The sequence below is a fragment of the Dreissena polymorpha genome, chromosome 3, assembly GCF_020536995.1.
Source record: "Dreissena polymorpha isolate Duluth1 chromosome 3, UMN_Dpol_1.0, whole genome shotgun sequence".
In the NCBI taxonomy this organism is placed as follows: domain Eukaryota; kingdom Metazoa; phylum Mollusca; class Bivalvia; order Myida; family Dreissenidae; genus Dreissena; species Dreissena polymorpha.
The window spans coordinates 104,052,358-104,073,753 of NC_068357.1; the positions used below are offsets into that span (position 1 = coordinate 104,052,358).

General features: G+C 38.1%; 1 protein-coding gene across 1 annotated transcript in view; it reads left to right on the top strand.

Annotated features, from left to right (window-relative positions):
* The first annotated feature begins 381 nt into the window (after positions 1 to 381).
* LOC127872466 (SCO-spondin-like) overlaps positions 382 to 21,396 on the top strand; it is a 64,985-nt gene continuing 43,970 nt past the window's right edge. The window contains exons 1-12 of the mRNA XM_052415800.1: positions 382 to 1,092; positions 2,347 to 2,498; positions 3,181 to 3,311; positions 7,200 to 7,384; positions 7,755 to 7,912; positions 9,729 to 9,919; positions 10,203 to 10,241; positions 10,434 to 10,633; positions 14,315 to 14,500; positions 15,700 to 16,513; positions 17,088 to 17,129; positions 19,375 to 19,556. Of these exons, the coding sequence (XP_052271760.1) occupies positions 7,259 to 7,384; positions 7,755 to 7,912; positions 9,729 to 9,919; positions 10,203 to 10,241; positions 10,434 to 10,633; positions 14,315 to 14,500; positions 15,700 to 16,513; positions 17,088 to 17,129; positions 19,375 to 19,556 (1,938 nt within the window). The 5' untranslated portion in view covers positions 382 to 1,092; positions 2,347 to 2,498; positions 3,181 to 3,311; positions 7,200 to 7,258. The remainder of the gene's footprint in view (positions 1,093 to 2,346; positions 2,499 to 3,180; positions 3,312 to 7,199; positions 7,385 to 7,754; positions 7,913 to 9,728; positions 9,920 to 10,202; positions 10,242 to 10,433; positions 10,634 to 14,314; positions 14,501 to 15,699; positions 16,514 to 17,087; positions 17,130 to 19,374; positions 19,557 to 21,396) is intronic.

Consider the following 21,396-nt stretch of genomic DNA (forward strand, 5'->3'; position numbering starts at 1 on the left):
GAATTCGCTGTTAAAGTGGGATAAATAGAGAATAATAGGTTAGTGTTGATTATAGATCAGGTTTATCATGCGAGGCTTAGAAAACAAAAAGCACGAGCCTTTTTCGTTTTCGTGCCGAGCATGATAAACCTGATCTATAATCAACACTGACCTATTATTCTATTTATCCCACTTTTTATTCAGTAAACTTTTTTTATTTAAACAAAATAAGTTTTCACGAGTGTTTGTCGTACTTTGATAATGACTGTAGTGTAACCAAGGTCAGTGTATTACTCCGCGTTCCAAAAATAACCGCTGATCAAATAATCATTTTTTTAAATCAGAATATCGTTCTGTAACAAAGTCTCGAGCGTTATTAATTACAATTTGAATCATATTGAATTGCAAATCTTTAAGTTTTATGATATCAATATGACATTAAGTTGTTATATACAAGGAACTACATTTGTTTACAACGTAGCCTAACACCACACACAATTCACTTTCGATATCAAACTATCGAGTCGATCACGAGGTGCACATTATTTGCTTCTTTGTTATAATATGTGGTTATTTCGTGACGAAATAACAAAGATTACTTGGATTTAAGCTAATTATATACATTAACATTTTGAATGTTGAAAGTGGCACCAAAGAATTGTGAGGCAAAGTTGTTCGAACGCTGGTGCCGTGAAGTGACTGGGTGGGGCGAACATCAAGATCAACTTGTTCGACGGTAGACAGTGGTTGTCTAGGCTGCATTTCGGCCGTAGTTTCGGTGCGTGAAGGTGTACAAGAGGAACTGTTGGATTGTTACATTTACTGGACTGAGCAAGAATGAGCACTTTTGCAGCTGTTCAACAGATATGTTGGAATAATTGGTTAAGGACTGGACATTTTTGTGCCCTGTTATTGCCATGGTTTCAGTGGGTGGATATTTGTATTTCGACATTTTTGGACCAGGAATTTGCGAACTGAGTGGTTCGTTATTCTCTTGTGCTTGAGAAAGCCGGAGTCTTTTGCCATGGCCTTCAGCATCTGACCTAACTTGTTGACACCCAATTGTTGACGCAAGAATCACCGGGATGCAGTGCCATTTGTGCGTATTGCCAGGTAGAAAAGATGCTTTGAAGAAAAATCAGATGGATGCATATCCGAGTACAGCTTGTAAATTAACACAGGATTTCTTGGTCCAGACGATTGTTTTCTACGGTCAAAGGGGAGCAACTCGCACTGACTTCTTCAAAGGGGAGCAACAACAACAGAACCTATTTGCATAGTGTTAAATTTACCTAATACTTGAGGTTTTAATAAAAATAAATGACAAAAAAACACGTTTTTTTGCTACTTTCCTTTGTTTTAAGGTCATTAAGATTGACAAACATTTGAGATTGTTTTTATTATTGATGCACTTGGCAAACACAGGTGACGAGGTGCGTGGAAAAAAGTAGTCCCGGTTCGGCAGTTGATGACGTCATTTCGTGCCATTGATTATAGCCTTGCCGTTGATTATAGATGAAATTTAATAAACGGGGCTTTAATCAACCGATTTCGCTGTAAAAGTGGGATAAAACATTTAACTGTATAGTTAATTTTCTTTTTTCTTTTGTATGTTCGTATGCATGTTTCAATATGTATACTTGTGTTTTGTTACTGAAGACCACATTGTAAAAAAGAAATTATTTCTTAATGTGAATTCTTCATGAAATAAAGTTGTTATTATTATTATTACACGCCGAATGCAATGAAGACGCTCGATTTTCTGTTCCTTGTGACGTGTCATCAGCTTCTATCATGTCTAAACGAAGGATGTAACTAGAATCCTGGCCGGAAACGGAACATATACAATACAAGTTTGCGCGATCGACCAGTCCCCGTCGTTAATTCTTTGTCCAATAATGAAATATTCATCGTGGGCAATTACAGCGGTTTTTATTGCCTGCTTAATTCCTTAGCATTGTTATCTAACTGATCTTAGCTTGATAAAATAAAATAAAATCTATAGACTTGTAACTATGCAGTAACCACAAGAACGGCACATTTAGTTGTTCAGTGTCTGTTTATGTAAGCAACCCTGAATTGAATGTATAACAAGAAAAGCAATAATGTGAATTTCCAAATTTTATTTTGCAAATCTTTGACCAGTTTGATTGTAATGTGATAACAAACACATACAGAGAGGATACGCTAAGGTTGTTTGTTTGATTGTAATGTGATAACAAACACATACAGAGAGGATACGCTAAGGTTGTTTGTTTGATTGTAATGTGATAACAAACACATACAGAGAGGATACGCTAAGGTTGTTTGTTTTAACTTACAATGTATAATGTAATTCTTAAATGCGGCGTGTGTTAACCATTATAGACCGGTCACTATGGAAACTGCACGATGTTGAGGACACCGTCCCGAGCGCGTTCCTATTGAAACGATGGTTGTGTACACGCAGTGTTGCCTCTTTCTGAGTATGACGTGCATCCTTACGTCTGCAGCGCAGCGCGTGGACAGACCGCGAGGACGTGAGTATGCGCTTATGAGTCATTACTACTTGGACTGTAACAACGAACCTTCTTAATTAATTAAGTAATAATAAGTGTGTTTGTTTGTTCTTAGTGTTTTTAACAACCTACAAAAAATGACATTGTAAAAATACACATTTTGATCAGCAATTTTAGACCACTGGTCTCAAATTATTTAAAATTGTAAGCAATAAAGATATAAAATAATTATTAAATTACAATATACATGTGTTAGTTACTTAGAAACAATAGAGTTCATCAACAAAGACTTGGTTACTTCTTGGATTCCATATATACTATAAGTGTTATCAGTATTGTGAAATGGTGTATCAAACGTATGCAAATGAAGTTTAAGAGACCTAAATGCCAGTTCGAACTATAATGATACGATTTGTTGCATAATATTTAACGCGCGGGAAGATGTCAAACACTTGTTAAAATTTATCAACATCTATTAAAGAAATTGATAGAAACGCGCATCGTTATAAAATGTTACAGAAACACAACATTAATTGACGGATTCATATAAACGGAAAGTGTATCAAGGAATGACTATCAGCATGTGACTTTATTTTACTGACACAGTTGCGTAAAATCACGAACATGCTGAAAGCAATTTGTTGAGTCATTTTTTTCTAACAATTTTAGGCGAAGTTAACAGTGATTCTGATTTTGTTTACAGATGGGTGTTTTTAGTTTTGAGTGTGGCTCAAACCTGAGTATTAAGAAGAGTATCAACATATTCGTGTAGCTGAGACAGTTGACTGTTTGTGAGCTGATCAATACTCAGCTCAGTGGAAACTAAAATCTGAGGTTACATTAATAAGTGAACGTTGGAAATACTTTATTTAGCGGTCTCTATAACGTGCGCACGCGATAACTATGAAGTGCGCACGCTATGGCAAATGCATGTACATCCGATAGCTTGCCAATTAGAATACGTAAAACAAGAACTATTTTTTTAAATATATGTGGCGTATATCCTGATTTTAAAATAAAGGTAGAAATTTTTCATTTCCAAGTTATTAAAGTAAAAATAAATGTTTAAGTATTTGTGTGTTCTTTTTTCACTTAAAAGTCGCATATCCACCGGATGAAATGTTTATGATGAAGTGCTCATATATTAAACCACATAATAGTGTTCGTAGATACAAATTTTACTACGTGTGATTACGTCACATGTGTCCTCTTGTGGCTTATTTTGAATTTATTTCTACAGCATCGAAACATTTAATATTTGATTAAGACGCAGTTTTCTTTTCAAACATTCAAATTAAACTGTAACATCCGCGGCATGCGAAAATTGTTCCTATGCTGCCAGCGTAACTAAAGGCCAGTCTGCGCACTTGCTCAATCTGGTCAGGTGCTAGGCTTTCCGCTGTAAAAAAAGCACGCAAGTTTTCGTGGCATCTCCCGATTATCTTCCTCAGTATGAAGATTTTGACAGGACTGTGCGGATGCGCAGGGTGGACTGAAGCTACGTTGACAGAATTTTTCATAAGTACCATTTTCGCATGACGCGGGTCTTTAAAAATGTATTGCATCTTGTAAATGGAACATAAAACAACGATACTTTCCGATAGAAAACGAAAGTCACACTGTGTAATTTATAGCAAACTGGCAAATGTCGGTAGCCTATTCTGGCTTGCAGGAACGATTCTCAGACAGACTGACCGCCTACGTCACACATCTGTGGCTAGATAATTAAACGATTTCCCTTCTCATGGAAACTATACTATTTCGGAAGTTTGGCTCACAATGCAAGACAAATGACACTAACCGGTTTGTTTTAATTCATTTCCTTCCCTGAAATTATTGTTATTTGATTTCTTTAAAACTATGCTGTGTTATCAGCATAAGGTGTTTATTAATAGTACATCCCTTCTCCCCCTGGCGATTTACTAACCCAACACTGATCCTGAAACTCTTGGGAATGGAATTTACCGGTAATACGTGATTGTAACTGGACCATAATGAACATGCAGAGAGTATTCCGCATTTCCCTACACTGATAAGTGTAACATCCAATACTACAAAGACGCGGTGATGTTGCCTATGTTCTGGGGGATTATGCTCAAATCAGCCAATGGAATGAATGAAGTGTTTTCCTTCGGCTCTGCTGGCGCTGTTTCAAATCATTTATAGTGAAAAGCTGTGTTAAACAGCTATGTCGAAAAAATTTAGGCCTAGGTGTTTAACGTCACTTTTGACCTTACCTGACCTTTGTAAGTGTCCAATAAAATTCAAATTAAATTTCCCGCGGCTAGACACGAATGAATACACTTCATTTATTCCATTGGCAGGTTTGAGTATACCACCAGAACATTGGAAACATGACCGCGTCTTTGTAACACTGTTTTACTGCGTGTTCAGCATGAAACAATTTTATCTATAATGAAAAGGCTTGATAGATAGAACAGTTTTACACTCAACTCTTGACATCAATACAGTTTGTGCGTGCACCTTTTATTTTCAGAGGATTGCCAGCGCCAGAGCGTTTGTACTTTAAGGCTATGTTCTCATATTTAGTAATTACTTCCATATTCCTGTCTGTGTACTAGTATATTTAAGTTCATAAAATTATCGTTTTTCCTTATCCTGATATTCGTTTTGGCCAAACCATTTTAAATTGATTTTTAAATTGAACATTTAACATGTAAAAGTGTTAAGTTTTAAACAAGCCGTCGTTCCAGCGGTGGAAGCGTGGCCTCACTTTAATGCATTGCATTCCAACCCGCAAGGTATCAGGGTCAGTTCGCGGACAGTAAAATAATCGTTATATAATATAGACATATCGCGTAAACTAGGTGAACTGGAATTTTCTTTAGACCAGACATATGTTAAATGAAGATATTCAGCGATATAATTATGGTATGTCAATAATAGATTCTTAATGTGTTTTCAACAATACCATGATAAATATTATTTTTGATTAATTTAAGAAAAATTATTCCACCATATTGACTAATGTATTAAGCATGAGCCCGATGATTCTCGATACTGTTAATAATCGAATCAAATAGCAATGCCCGACAAACCACTAAAACAGGTTTGTTCGAAGAACGCGCGAATAAATATTTAAAATATGTACGGATACTTCGCGTGTGGCCAGTAGACTCATATGTTTTAATTTCACTTCCATTCTTCTTTTGGTTTTCTGGTTTGTATCTATAGGTTTATGACCAGCAATATGTAATAATGTTAAATAAGCCGCGAAAACTCCGCGTAACATCCCGTACTGCGTGTGATGCAGCTAAGAACTGCACAGAAAAAGACATTCGCTATCTTTGATCTCATTCATTGAACTCTTTACATTTCACCAACTCTAACCGCAATCAACGCCGTATATCTTTTTTTAACGATATTTCTTGTTAATTATGTGCTCAGTGCACTTCTTACAAAATGGATGACATTTCTATAATATTTTAAATGTCGAATGTGTTGATATCGGGTTCGCATGTAATAGCTATCGCAAGCGCACGTTATAGCTAACGCGTGCGCACGTCAAAGCTATTGCATGCGCACGTATTATTGCGTGCGAACGTAATAATTATTATTCGCGCACACGATAGCTTTTTAGTGCACAAGCGACAGCTACGACATGCACACTCGATTGTTGAACAATGAAAATACGAATCAGGTCAGCCATTATACACAGTGGACGAATGTTCTCATTGCACAAGAAACAAAATGGAAGAAATTTCAACACATTACGGCGTGAGCACACGATTGCTATTACTTGCGCAATTGATAAATATTGCGTCCGCACGTCATAACTATCGCGTGTGCAAGTAATAGACCGATTAAATTAACTATGCCCAATGGTTCTTTATGCCACGACACAAATCTCATTTGAGTTGAGCTAAACGATTGAGAATGTTCGTGACACTTGACCTTAAGACGTTCTCTCCGAACCAACTATTCAGTTTAAGATAAACGTAACCAGTATTTATATGTAGTATGAATGAATAAAACGAGTTTTGTCGTAATGGATACACGAATAAGTAAATATTGGTAAATCACGGAAACATAATTGACACATTATTTTTTAAATGAAAATTAATTATAAATACAAAACTAAATCAGCACATTTAACGTAAAAAAAGATTATTGATATTTTTTATTTCAGTGCATCAACAATTCAAATTTATATTAACACGTTCATTTCAAATACATATTTATTTTCGTGGAAGTTCTTGGGTCAATTATATTATGAAAGCGTAACGACACAGACGCGCGATACAATATGTAACTCGAATCCCACCCGTGAAAAGTTGTTATTCGGAACTCTATGAACAGTTGAACAATGTGCTTTGTTAATATGCAACTATTCATGCGACAGAAGCGCATTCAATTTAAAAATATCGTTTGTCCCTTATGATTAGCTGAGTTCCGTATAAGGTCTGTTTTTGAATAGTGCAATCTTATAATGATTACGTAAGCAACACGATTCATAATTATGTTCATTTCTAGAGTGTTTAAATGAAACGTTTATTTAATTTCTCATGCACATTTTAATCCCCCAAAAATGTACGACTATTAACCCGTATGTTTAGCCTGCGTGTAGCTTTAATCTGACAGTAATTGAGAGAGCAACAAAGTATACCGCACAGAGTTTCTAAGTTGATATAATTTCCTTCAGAACTGACTAAGGGCATTATGTCTATTCATTTATTACAGCATGGCAGCTTGTATTTAAAGTTGTGAGCGGTAAATGGAACGCATCCTCTATTGGTCACTCCACTCTATGGGATCTCCTGATGTCATCAGACGCCTACTCCTCGGGTGACGTCATTCATGATCACCGCGACTTCAGTACGTCCGCTGATCACTTCAAATCTGGCTTAATACAGCAATGGGCGGATGGTATCATCAGTGTCCAAGCTGTACGTATTGAAACGACGTCATGTTTTGTGACGTATGATCCAATCATTAACGATGACGCTTTATATAAAACAAGATCAGAAAAAATATATTTTAAAATGTTTCAATAACGACACCTCAACATAGTTTTACACGAAGTATGTGTATTATGAACACTATAAAATAGGCTTAATTTGAGTTACATAGAATACAGAATAGTTAAAAACAAAGATAATTTTATTACCTTGTAATAAACGCCTGAGTGCTTTCTAAGCCTCGCTTAATAAACTTTTCGATAATTAAAACTAACCTAGATCTTTAAAGTATACATTCTTAACCCTCAGGTCATGGTGGGCATGTATTTATTATTCTGAATTCAAAATATTTTTTCAGATAAAGCTTGCATTGTTTAAGAACAATGAAGAGAAGGCATGGGTGGTCTTTAACGCGATTGGTCGATCTAAGAGCACGTGGTTCAAGTGTAACAACATATTGTACTCCTCGTACACGGACTTGCCGGACAGCACCCTGTTGGAGGAGTGCCCGGGCAGGTGCGCATGCGCGATTACACGCCTCTTTTACACTTCGCGCGCCATAAGCGTACATGCAAAATGGACAACTTGTTTGGTCAAATGATGATTTTGACTTCTTTTTATCATCGATCCCTACATTGTTTCGCCCCTACTAAGGTGACGCCGATGAAATATGTTTTAGACACAATAAGAACAAGAGTGACATAACCATAAGTATACGCTAGTTGTTCAACTTGTTTTCATGCGTATAGTTTAAACAATATCTCAATTGCTTTCTGTTATTGTACCGTTGAACCCTTCTAGACAAGGTCACGCTCTTGACAAGAGTCAACCTTTTACCATGGCCTTTGGTCGAGGGACATGGCTCTCGTGTTTAAAATACAATCACGCAAATAAGGCTTACCCCTTTGCCAAGTTATTTGAAAACATATCCACGCCGAACCAAGTTATGCTTTGTATAATGTGTTCAGAGTTGATTTCTGTATTCGAGTTGTAAATGTGACCATGATCTTGGTCCTCTGTATCTGGTGTTTGAGGTAATCTCAGTCACTTCATCTTACAACTAGTGGTTCTTATGGCATGTTATTACCTAAACTGTCAATGCTGTACGAATCGTCAGAGCCAGATGATGATTTCTTTATATTTTACCTGGAAACTGACTAGTGAACTTGATCATGGATAAATAGCCTGATGTTCCCTATAAATATGCATAGTGTTTATGACATCTGCATACCGTATTATATAAAAACAAACGTATGTGCTGGACAAACTTATACTCGCGACAAAGTGCTCAGGATAAAAGCGTACGTTTCGGGTAAAAAATATGAACTTGGTATTCGGACATAGGGTCTTGCGCGTTAAGTTAAATCTTAACATTTGAAAAATTATCTGTGCATGATACATGATTATATATTCCATACGAAGTTCTGCTGATGCTTTTCTTCAATATAATTGTTCACATTGAATTGTGGCTTATTTACCTTGTAGGTAGCGGTTCCAGGTATCGTATGTAGCTTACATTGTTGTAGTTTACTCTTAGTTCGAAGCGATGATTTCGTATCATGTTTCTTTTTACAAATTATTCTCACAATATATCCATGTGTTATTGAATTATAGGATGAAACAAAAATAGTTTCTTAGTAACGGTGAACTTGACCCACCCGTTGTAAGCAATGACCCGATAAACGAAAAACGTATTTTTATTTTAATAACAGTGATCTTGACCTTTTATCGCGGCCACTTCATATGATTGTCTTGTAAAAACGCACTCGACTTCAATATCTCAGTAAGTTATTGCGTTATAAAGTGGAAACTGTTTTTCTATTTTAGTATCAAAGGTCTTGAATAAGACCTCCATCCATTGCATTTGCAACCACAATCTCGTCATATTACTCAGTTGTCTTTTAGGTTTTACTAAAATTTCTTTACATTTGTTCGATTTATTGGTCGAAAACAGTAGTCTTTTTTATTTTAGTACTTATAATACAAGGCCAATTTATAGTGGGGGGGGGGGGGGGGGTTCTTGACGCAAAAAGCAACAATTTAAACACGCGACACACCGTAACAACATCCTGTACCATTGTACTAATTTGCAATTCCTTCTACGCTGGAAAAAAGTCTTATAATGTCTAAAAAAAATCTTGGTCAAACGTGATTTTGGTGACTTTCTATGAAAAAAAAGATAACGTGTGATTACAATTTAGATACTCCGTACACGTTTCCACGAGCCTAGATGGATTGTTAAGGTTGTGTGAATGTTGAGCCGCAAAAACTAGCGACATTGTTGTGCCAGTGTAGCGGGTAGCAGTACTCACGTACATTCTCTTTCTCCTAGGGATTTGATGGGATACCCTCTGACGATGATGCAGTATTCGTATTTTCAAAGACTGTGTCCGCAGACCACGGGCTGGCTTCTAGTTGCAGACACCAACCTAATGTTCAGACCTTGTGAAGTCTACATCCCGTCTGGACCAGTACCATACTTCAAATATTCTAGGCTGACTACAGTCGCCGACCTTACCACTCGTAACGTATTTATATAAGAATTGGTCTCTTGTTATTAAGAATGTGCATGCATTAAGATTATTATTAATAGTAATATAATTATTATCATAATCATCATGTTAATGTATTGTAACAACATTCGGTTTTCGTCCGCCCTGATTACTTAAAACGCGTTGACACGTTGTCCGTAATTAAAACAATGTTCAATGATTTCCAATGAAATTTGTGTTAACTTTGTATGCATCAACGTATGTGGGTGTTAATTTATACTTTCTTTTCACGCAGTGCTTTAACATCGTTTCAGAACTGGACTCTGCTGACACTTTGGCCTTATTTTTCCAAGGTACGAACTGTATATATCGGGGGAAACAGGATAAGGTCTGATTAATATTATGGCGTAAAATGATTACTCTTTCGCATAAACATATCAAACGTGGCTTGCATTTGAATACATTTTTAATACATGATGCACAAATCTAAGCACAAGTAAATTCCATGTAAGTATACTGACGTGGCTGAACCGTTGTCGCTGCAGTGTGGGATCTCGCGTTCAAAGGAATCGAGGGTATCAGACCCTCAGTCAGCTCCCTAAACAACCTGACGGGCCTGTTCATGTCCCAGTACACGGAGAACGACGAAGCGGGCACCAGCGTCCGCAACCTCCAGCACACGCAGGCGTCCCGCATCTTCAAGTCTGCCGTTGTCAACATGTGGAGCGACCTGCACATAGACATGGTAAACATATAGCGTGTTTAAGACATTCGTAAACATTGAACGTCTACATTATGTTGTGTATGTGGTTAATACGGTGAAGTGACGTAATGACGGTATGATCATGTGTGTGTAGATTACACGATGCAGTGATATTATGATCACCTGTATGCAGTGGAAAATATGTTATGACGGTATGTGTGTGTAGATTTCACGATGTAGTGATGCTATGATCACCTGTGCACTTGGAGAATTTTCTAACGCAACACTTTTCAGATTTGAATATCTCATTAATGAGTTTAGATTTCGTTTTAAAATTTTACGTGTGATCATTTGACTACATTCTGAGCAAGCTCACGTTGAAATCATTCATCCTTGACGATCGGACGCTTAAGCACGTGGGGTATGTATGGTTTAATCTGTTTACACGTGGAAATGGTGAAACGCACTATTATTCTAACATTGTTTCAATTTTATCATTTAAGGTGGGTTCTTACATCAGGATAACATAAAACTAGTCTTTAAAATGTATGGCTCATATGAATATTTAAGAGCGGCGCCGCGCATTGTGGCATATTGCAGGTTACATGCAAGTGCATTCGAGACTTTTCTCACGCAACACTTTTCAAACTGTTACATCTCTGTTAACATCTCTGTAATAAGTAAAGATTTTCATTCAAAATGGTAGATGTGATTATTTGACTACATTCGGTGCAAGCTAATGAAAAAAATCATTTATCCGTGATGATCGGACGCTTTCACGTGGGCTGGGTAGCATGCAATTTTCCAAAATGCGCGGTTTCGCTTCTGAATACTCATATGAGCCGTACATTTTTTTTAAATGTATTTTATATTTTCCTAGAGTAAGAACCCACCTTAAATGATTAAATCGAAATAAATGTATAATAATATTGCGTGCAAAAATACGAAACTATACATACCCCACGTGCTAAAGCGTCCAATCATCACGGATGAATGATATTATCGTGAGCTAGCTCACAATGTAGTTAAATGATCACATTTAATTTTTTAAATCATAATCTTAATTCATAACAGAGATATTCAAATTGAAAATTGTTGCGTTAGAAAAGTCCCCAAGTGTATGCAGTGGCATATGTAATTACACGATGTAGTGATATTATGATCTCCTGTATGCACTGGAAAACATGTAATGGCGGTATGATCATGTGTATGTAGTGACTCAATGCCAATATGTCCATAATGTGTAATGATTCCGTTACGATATTTTGCAGAAGACGAGGTTTATGACGCGTAGATCATGTGTATTTAGTTAACAATGTGCAATGACACATTGCAAATGTGTATGTGGTAGACAAGTTTAATGATGTCCTGAAAATAAGTATGTATTAGACTGGGTGTAATGACACTATGGGCATGTGTATGTAGTGGACAAAGTGTTATGTCGCAATAACAATGTGTGAGTAGTGGTCATGCCGGATTAGTTTATATCGACTTACTGAGAAATAACATGGCATGTCGTCATAGTTTTGTAGGTTTTTCCCTCTTAAATTTTCTCGCCATAATGACATTAAGTTACAGTCTCGACTTAAATGTTTCCGGCTTTTCCCGAAAAAAATATTTGGTCGACATGATCTAAGTCGACAAATCAACATAATTTTGGCGTCAAGCTCTTGTTTACGAAAGCGTATATGGCACACCCCAATAATATGGTCATGCTGGATTAGTTTATATCGACTTACTGTGAAATAACATGGTATGTCGTCATAGTTTTGTAGGTGTTCCCTCATAATTTTACTCGCCATAACGACATTAAGTTAAAGTCTCGACGTAAATGTTTCCGGCTTTTCCCGAAAAAAAATTGGTCGACTGATCTAAGTCGACAATCAACATAATTTTTGCCGTCATGCTCTTGTGAAAATAAATTTCCTTCATAGTTTTAGTCGACACGATGAGTTATTTTTTACGCCATGACACCTTTTTCATATCATGCCGTCATAGCATATGGTACACCCCAATAATATGGTCATGTCGGATTAGTTTATATAGACTTACTGTAAAATAACATGGTTTGTTATTTCGACAGTAAGTCGATATAAACTAATCCTGCATTACCATATTATTGGGGTGTACCATATACGCTTCCGTATTTTTCCCTCTTAATTTTCACGATGTGTATGCTATAAACACCTTGTAAGAGGTGATAAAATGTATATGAAGAAACACGTGTATGCAGTAGATAAGGTCTATTGTCGAACTGAACTGTAGAAGAGAGCGTCTAGAGTCGCACTAAACTGTTGTCGAGAAGGTCTAGTGTCGCACCGAACTGTAATAGATAAGGTCAAGTATCGCACTGAACTGAAGTAGAGAACGTCTAGTGTAGCACTGAACTGTAGAAAATAAGGTCTATTGTCGTACGCAACTGTTGTGGAGAAGGTCTAGTACCGCACTAAATTGTAGTAGATAAGGTCTAGTGTCGCACTGAACTGTAGGGGAAAAGGTCTAGTGTCGCACTGAACTGTAGTAGAGTAGGTCCAGTGTCGCGCTGAACTGTAGTGTAGAAGGTCTAGTGTCGCTCTGAACATTATTGGGGAAGGTCTAGTGTCGCATTGAACTGTAGTAGAGAAGGTCAAGTGTCGCACTGAACAGTAGTAGATAAGGTCTAGTGTCGCACTGAACTGTTGTGGAGAAGGTCTTGTGTCGCACTGAACTGTAGTAGATAACGTCTAGTGTCGCCCTGAACTGTTGTGAAGAAGGTCTTGTGTCGCACTGATTTGTAGTATATAAGATCTAAAGTCGCATTGAACTGTAGAAGAGAAGATCAGGTATCGCAATGAACTGTAGTATAGATGGTCTAGTGTCGCATCCAACTGTAGTGGAGAAGGTCTAGTGTCGCAGTGAACTGTAGTAGATAAGTTCTAGTGTCGCACTGAACTGTAGTAGATAAGGTATTGTGTCGCACTGAACTGTTGTAGATAAGGTATTGTGTCGCACTGAACAGTAGTGGAGAAGATCTAGTGTCGCACTGAACTATAGTACAGAAGGTCTAGCGTCGCATTGAACTGTAGTAAAGAAGATCTAGTGTGGCACTGATCTGTAGTAAAGAAGGTCTAGTGTCGCGCCGAACTGTTGTGGAGAAGGTCTAGTGTCGCCCTGAACAGTAGTAGATAATGTTAAGTGTCACACTGAACTGTAGTAGATAAGGTCTAGAGTCGCACTGAACTTTAGTAGATAAGGTCTAGTGTCACACTGAACTTTAGTAGATAAGGTCTAGTGTAGATCTGAACATTAGTGGGGAAGGTCTAGTGTCACACTGAACTTTAGTAGATAAGGTCTAGTGTCGCTCTGATCATAAGTGGGGAAGGTCTAGTGTCGCGCTGAACTATAGTAGATAAGGTCTAGTGTCGCACTGAACTGTAGTAGATAAGGTCTAGTGTCACACTAAACTTTAGTAGATAAGGTCTAGTGTCACATTAAACTTAAGTAGATAAGGTCTAGTGTCGCTCTGAACATTAGTGGGGAAGGTCTAGTGTCGCACTGAACTGTAGTAGATAAGGTCTTGTGTCACACTGAACATGCGTATATATTAGTAGTTGACAGAGTGGGGTGATCATGTGTACGTGTAGTACACACCGTGTAGTACACATCGTGTAGTACACATACACATATGTGTGCAGTCGACGAATTTTAGAGTATGAAGCTGGCACTGTGTATTGACGTCTGCAGGTGAAGTTTTCAATGCTGAACACAGGCGTGGAGAAGGCTTACGTGGTGTTCTCTGGGCGTTCCTCCAGCTCGCTGTCCTGGTTCAGCGGAGACAAGATCCTCTACAGCAGCTACGGACAGGCTTTAACAGCATCCACAGCCCTTGAAGCCTGTTCTATAGAGGGGTATATTGCCCCACACACGGCCGTTTGTCCTTACATACGCCTGCCCCCCCCCCCCCCTCACACACACACACAACACAAGACCACACCAAAATTGTTGAAATTGCAGCTTTATTTTAAAATTCGTCCCATCTTTCGTGAGTCTAGTAAGTTCATTAGGTAGAAGTGCTGGGGCACACTCAGGATCCACACATAATGTAGCCTCTGTCTCTAAAAGGACCTCATAATCTTCGAAATACACAACACAGAGTGATATTTTGCCCTTACACGACCGCCTGTCCCTACATACACCTGCTGTATAGAGGAGTGAGTTGTCTCATACACGACCATCTGTCCTGACATACGCTTTTTCTATAGAGGGTTATCCCGCCTCAAACACGACCATCTGTTCTTACAAACGCCTGCTCTATAAAAGGGTATTCTGTCTCTCACACGACCATCTGTCCTAACATGCGCCTGCTATACACGACCATCTGTCCTTACATACGCCTGCTATACACGACTATCTGTCCTTACATACGCCTGCTCTATACAGGGGTATCTTGTTTCTCACACGACCATCTGTCCTTACATACGCCTGCTCTACACAGGGGTATCTTGTTTCTCACACGACCATCTGTTCTTACATACGCCTGCTCTATACAGGGGTATCTTGTCTCGCACACGACCATCTGTCCTTACACACGCCTGCTCTATACAGGGGTATCTTGTCTCTCACACGACCATAGGTTCTTACATACGCGTGCTCTATACAGGGGTATCTTGTCTCGCACACGACCATCTGTCCTTACACACGCCTGTTCTATACAGGGGTATCTTGTCTCTCACACGACCATCTGTCCTTACATACGCCTGCTATACACGACCATCTGTTCGTACATACGCCTGCTCTATACATGGGTATCTTGTCTCTCACACGACCAGCTGTCCTTACATACGCCTGCTATACACGACCATCTGTTCGTACATACGCCTGCTCTATACAGGGGTATCTTGTCTTTCACACGACCATAGGTTCTTACATACGCGTGCTCTCTACAGGGGTATCTTGTCTCTCACACGACCATCTGTCCTTACACACGCCTGCTCTATACAGGGGTATCTTGTCTCTCACACGACCATCTGTTCTTACATACGCCAGCTCTACACAGGGGTATCTTGTCTCTCACACGACCATCTGTCCTTACATACGCCTGCTATGCACGACCATCTGTTCGTGCATAGGCCTGCTCTATACATGGGTATCTTGTCTCTCACACGACCATCTGTCCTTACATACGCCTGCTATTCACGACCATCTGTTCGTACATACGCCTGCTCTATACAGGGGTATCTTGTCTCTCACACGATCAGCTGTTCTTACCGATTCCCGCTCTATACAGGGGTATCTTGTCTCATACACGGTCGTCTCTCCTTAAATACGCCCGCTCTATACAGGGTTCTTTTGTCTCATACACGACCAACTGTCCTTACATACGCCTGCTCTATACAGGGGTATCTTGTCTCTCACACGACCAGCTGTCCTTACATACGCCTGCTCTAAAAAGGGTATTCTGTCTCTCACACGATCATCTGTCATTTCAGATTCCCGCTCTATGCATGAGTATCTTGTCTCATACTCGATCATCTGTCCTTACATACGCCCGCTCTATGCAGGGTTCTTTTGTCTCATACACGATCAATCACCTGTCGTTACAACCGCCCGCTCTATACAGGGGTATATTGTCTCATACACGATCATCTGTCCTTACAAACGCCCGCTCTATACAGGATTCTTTTGTCACACACACGGCCGTCTGTCCTCACTTACGCCTGCTCTTTTCTTCCCAACGCCTGCTCTTTTCTTCCCACAGCGATGGCTATCGGAACTGGCAAATACAGAGAGTGGCGGCCGGAGAGGGTTGCGGCGCGGAGAAGCAGCTGGGCTGGATGCTCGTTAAGGAGCCTCGGAACAACGGCTCCTGCTCCTGGGATGTGAACACCGTCAAGAAAAAGCCGTACTTCCTGTACAACACCGGAACAGCGGCCACAAGTCCCGGTATATATCAGTACTGTTTTAGTTGCAGTAACTTACTAGAACGGGTTATGTGTTTTGAGATAGTTAAATCTGTGATGTGTGTGGTTACTTAACATTACGATGATTGTAAATGCTGATAGTTTAACATGTGTGTGTTGTACTTATGGAAAATTGGGAAAAGGGGTTTGATCAACTATTTTTTTGTTTTCCCCGCCTGTTTGTGAGCTCTCTTTAAGTCAAATGTTGAATCAAATTAGTACGACGAGATGTCCGTGTTCATCTTTATCATAATTAAGGGAGCTCATAGTGCCATTAATGTCCTCGTTCCTTTACTAAAAGTGTCGATTGACTATCAAACCTATTGCGTCATACCAAACTAATCCTGATTATGCACGGCTTGAATATCACGCACATTTGTCAACGCACGATATTTATGACTGTCCGTTCATTTATCGACTATGGCTATTGTGGGAAGCAATCCATTGTTATGTACAGAGAATTTTGCTTATTTTATGCCCACGATGCAAAACAATTAATTTTACGGGCGTAATACACACATGTAATAGTTAAGTTTATTGAGTCTATTCTTTTTCAGCGCATTTTCAGTATGCAGACGTGATGGCTGTGTTTTTGCACGGTAAGAGTCATGTGTCGTGCTGACTATCTATTAGAACATTTTTGCAAACACGAAGTGATTTAATCCTGATTGTCTAGCAGAACATTATTGCATACATTCAGTTGGATCTGTACTCAGATGGTCACTGCGCAATCCAGTCTGGCTTCATAAAAGCGGACCAAGCAGATAAGAGGTTTAGCAGTTAACCTACGTGAGTGTAAACATACATATTTAACATGGGACATCAGAACGGAAAACATTATAAATTTAATGAACACACAACATATTTAGCGTTTACTATCCAATTAGTGAAGAACTATATATCCAACAAAAAATTATGCTAGTTGTAGAGCTGTATTTTAACATACAAAGTTTGTGAGCAATCTCACATTAATAATGATATTTATTGATATAATAATAATAGACTACCAACTAGGTAATTATACTTGGTGCGTATAACAATAGCGTCTATCGTTATTCTTTTATTTAAATTGAAAAAAAAAATTCTACGGCAAACAGAAATGGTTAATGTTTCTTTTTTAATTACTTAGATATGTGTGTATGTTTCTTTTTACAGTATTCTTAGATATGCACATATGCACATCAACAAACACTTCACTTGGATATAGTAGTGTAAATAATGTATATAGGTGTGATGCCAACAACGATCAAAAGGCAAAATATAATATATAAATGATTTAATACTTTATTATATAATATATCAAAAATTATTATTGCTTCAACAAAACCTGCGTTTTCAGTCATGTGGTTACAACTGACCTAACTTATTGAGTTATTTTTAGTTGCATTGCCTTAAAAATCAATGCAACAAAATAATATCAGAGGGTTTATTTCGATATTAAATGGCATATTTAGGTCAAAATATGTTTTGTGCGAATCTATATGGGGTTAGCTTTTTATACCTATATTAGATTGAAAACTATTATTACAAGCAAAATGTTTAAAACATTTGCACAGTTAAAAATAAGTTGTTATCCGAGCACCATTAGTGAAATATTGAACTCGTGCGTATGGTCGGATATTGAAAACAGTAAAAAATCAGATACATATTTTGATGTGCGTAAAAAATATATGTATTTCAACAGATAAAAACAATAATAAGAATGAACAAAAAATATACTACATTTTACAACTGAATACTGTGGAATTACATTTAATGTAAGAAATGTATAAATATTTTAAGTCGAACTCACCATTATACGGTTAGCTTAACACATTATTGTACGCAATGATGTAGTAAGTTTATTTTTGAAATCAACTGTAGACAGTCAACGTGTTTTCGATCTTATTACGACATTCCGTATATGTTGAATAAAAATCATTTAAAGCTAACATGGTATTAAATTTATTGATTTGTATTTGTTGAATAAAAGGTGAATCCATTTTCTGTCCGATTTACCCAACTTTTTCATCATAACTAAAATATTAAAATATGGCGAAATGTAATCAGACAATTGTAGGTGTATACATGCTTTACTAGATTACATGTAATGCAAGCTTTTCGATTACATTTCTCGATTACAATTCATTTAAAAGAAAGTACCGTGGCAGGTGTAATTAATGCAGTAAACAAGAAGTTACAATTGCTCTACTTGAACTACGACTTATGTAAAACTCAATACTTAAATAATTTAAAAGGTAAATTATAACAAAAGGGTATATATATTTTATGAGGAAAGGAAACAACAAAACTTCCATTATGCAACATAATACTAGTGCACACAATGCAATAAAGTAGTATTTTTAAATTTGAAAAGACAGCTTTTAAGAAAAAATTTGTTTTTTTAAATATGAAGAGGGCCAGGCAACCCGTATCGATTTCAAAAGTTGTGTGTAAAGCGGTTGTATCTGCTTAACATGCCTATAATAGTTTCACGTTAAAAAATTCGGATTACAACAAAAAAAAAGTGTGCAAAAGGTCCCATAAAGTGAAACTGTTAACTGACTCAAGCTTATTTGCATACACAATGTTATATAGTAATTATCAAGAATAATTATTGCAATAATTTAACTCCGAATGTCGACGTCTTTGCGACAATCAGGAGGTACATAAACGCTTACATAAATGGTTTTATAATTTACTCAAACCTACGGATTGCAAGCGGTGACTACATACATATTTAACCGTTTTCGATGGATGCCATTATTGTATACGATGTTCGTGTAAAGCAACACACAATTTTATTACGAAGTAAGCAAATAATTACATGGAGAATTTTAGAGAACAATTTATATATTACCGAAGGGTGGCGCATGGTGTTCAAGGTGGCGGCTAGCGGGTCGCTGGGGACCAAACCAAGCATACACGCCTTGTGGACCGAACCTGGCTCCCTCAATGATGACGTCGCAAATGCGTCATCGCTTGGAACATGGACAACGTTTAAATCCTACGTAGTTGGCAACTGGACAACTTCTTTCATTCGAGCGGTACATGCGATAAGTTATTGGCGTCGCACTGAAGTGCGGCGACTAGTATGTAATACGTTGTTTTTTTTTCGCTTATGGGAGGAGAAGTTATTATACAAATCAATGTATATATTTTTGTTGTCAGAATATCTTGCATAGTGGTGATTTTTTTTGTAAATTAGTGTAAATAAGTACTGCATTTGTGCCTATTACATTTACTACAACATTTATTGCCAATTATGCAAAGCTAATTCTTTTAATTAATAACTGATCACAGGAACTGTGCAATAAAAAAGGTTACAATATACTAAATAATCGTTTCATGTAGGGCTGTACTCTCTAAAAAAATATCATAGTAGTTCGAAGGCATGTTTTACACTTTAAACTTTTGTTCGGGTTTAAATCTTTCGGAGATAATGGTAGGGCGTAAATAGGTGTTCACGACCGAATCCCTGAAATATGATAAACTTGGAGACCTTTGTAAAGCCTTGCACTGTAAAAGGTTACATTCCACTAAGAAACGGCCGAAAAAAAATGATGGCAAACGTAGGCAAATCCGTAACCGGTTAACCTGTTTTGATATTTGAGCGGTTAACCGGTTAACCGCCTGTCTTTGTACCACATAAAAAACAACATCCGAAAAACGTACGACTTTATAAACAATTTTGTATATGCTTGTCGGTGAACTGTGATATTTCTTTGTTGTAATATTAGCTTCATGTCATTTACACATAATTATTGTTCTACATCTCGATCAATAAAAGCTAGTGCAGAATTTGAATTGTGTCATTACAATTTATTGCATGGAAGTGAATATGAAAGCATACACCAAAATAATATGCAAGTATTGCGAACAAAGTTCTGGATAAAACAACAACAACAGGCATATAACACTTTCAACATGAATCCTTTACCACCTTTATAACTCACATGTCCTCACACTCGTCACTGTATGCTGGCACAACGTTCTTGTTCAAAAATATGATGTGGTCAACGAGATCTGCGGCTAGCCTGTTTCGTAGCGTGTTGATCAGTATGCCAGCCGTTGAGAAGATACGCTCAGATGGGACGGATGTAGCGGGAATAGCAAGAATCTTCTTCGCGATTAGGGCTATTCTTAGGAACCGATTTTCATTCGCTTTCCACCAGTCGAGTGGGTCGCCTTCTTCATCTTGTGGTTCAAGGAGGTATGACTTTAGCTCATCCGTCTGTTTCTTGGCAGGGTTGGCAATCATGAATGCCAGCTTACGGCGTTTCGATGGGGCAGGTTTACATTGGGCACTGTTTTCTGTGTGCGTCTTGAGGGGTAGTTCGTCTACAAGATTTTCTAGCGCCTCGATTGCTGCATTCTTCATGTCACTTTTAAGGAACCCAAGTGTTTTGTGGCGGATGTCGAGGAGTGACACTAGAATTAGCAGTGAGGTGGCAGTTTTCTGAGAGTATGGCTGAAACCTCGTAATGAGCTGCTCACGCAATAACTCCTTCGCCTTCTTGATCGTGGTGCTCTCTTCTGCAGTTGGTGTCAGGACAGTGCTCAATAGCGAACATACAATAGGATATGCATCAGAGCAAGACACATCACGTTCTTCACATAAGTATGTCGTTGTGTCTGCAAAGTGCATTAGCAACACTGACAAATCACGGATAGTGTCCCATTCCTCATCTTTCAAGAGCATACCGGTATCAGCCTTTTTGGTGACGTTTTCGTCCAGCATTATGTCCATAATAACGCGCCGCTGCTCATACAATCTCTCTATCATTGCCTGCGTTGAATTCCAACGTGTGATTACATCCTGCACAAGTTCATGCTACGGTACATTGAGGAGTGGCTGTCTTCGTCGAAATTCTGCGGTGACTGTGG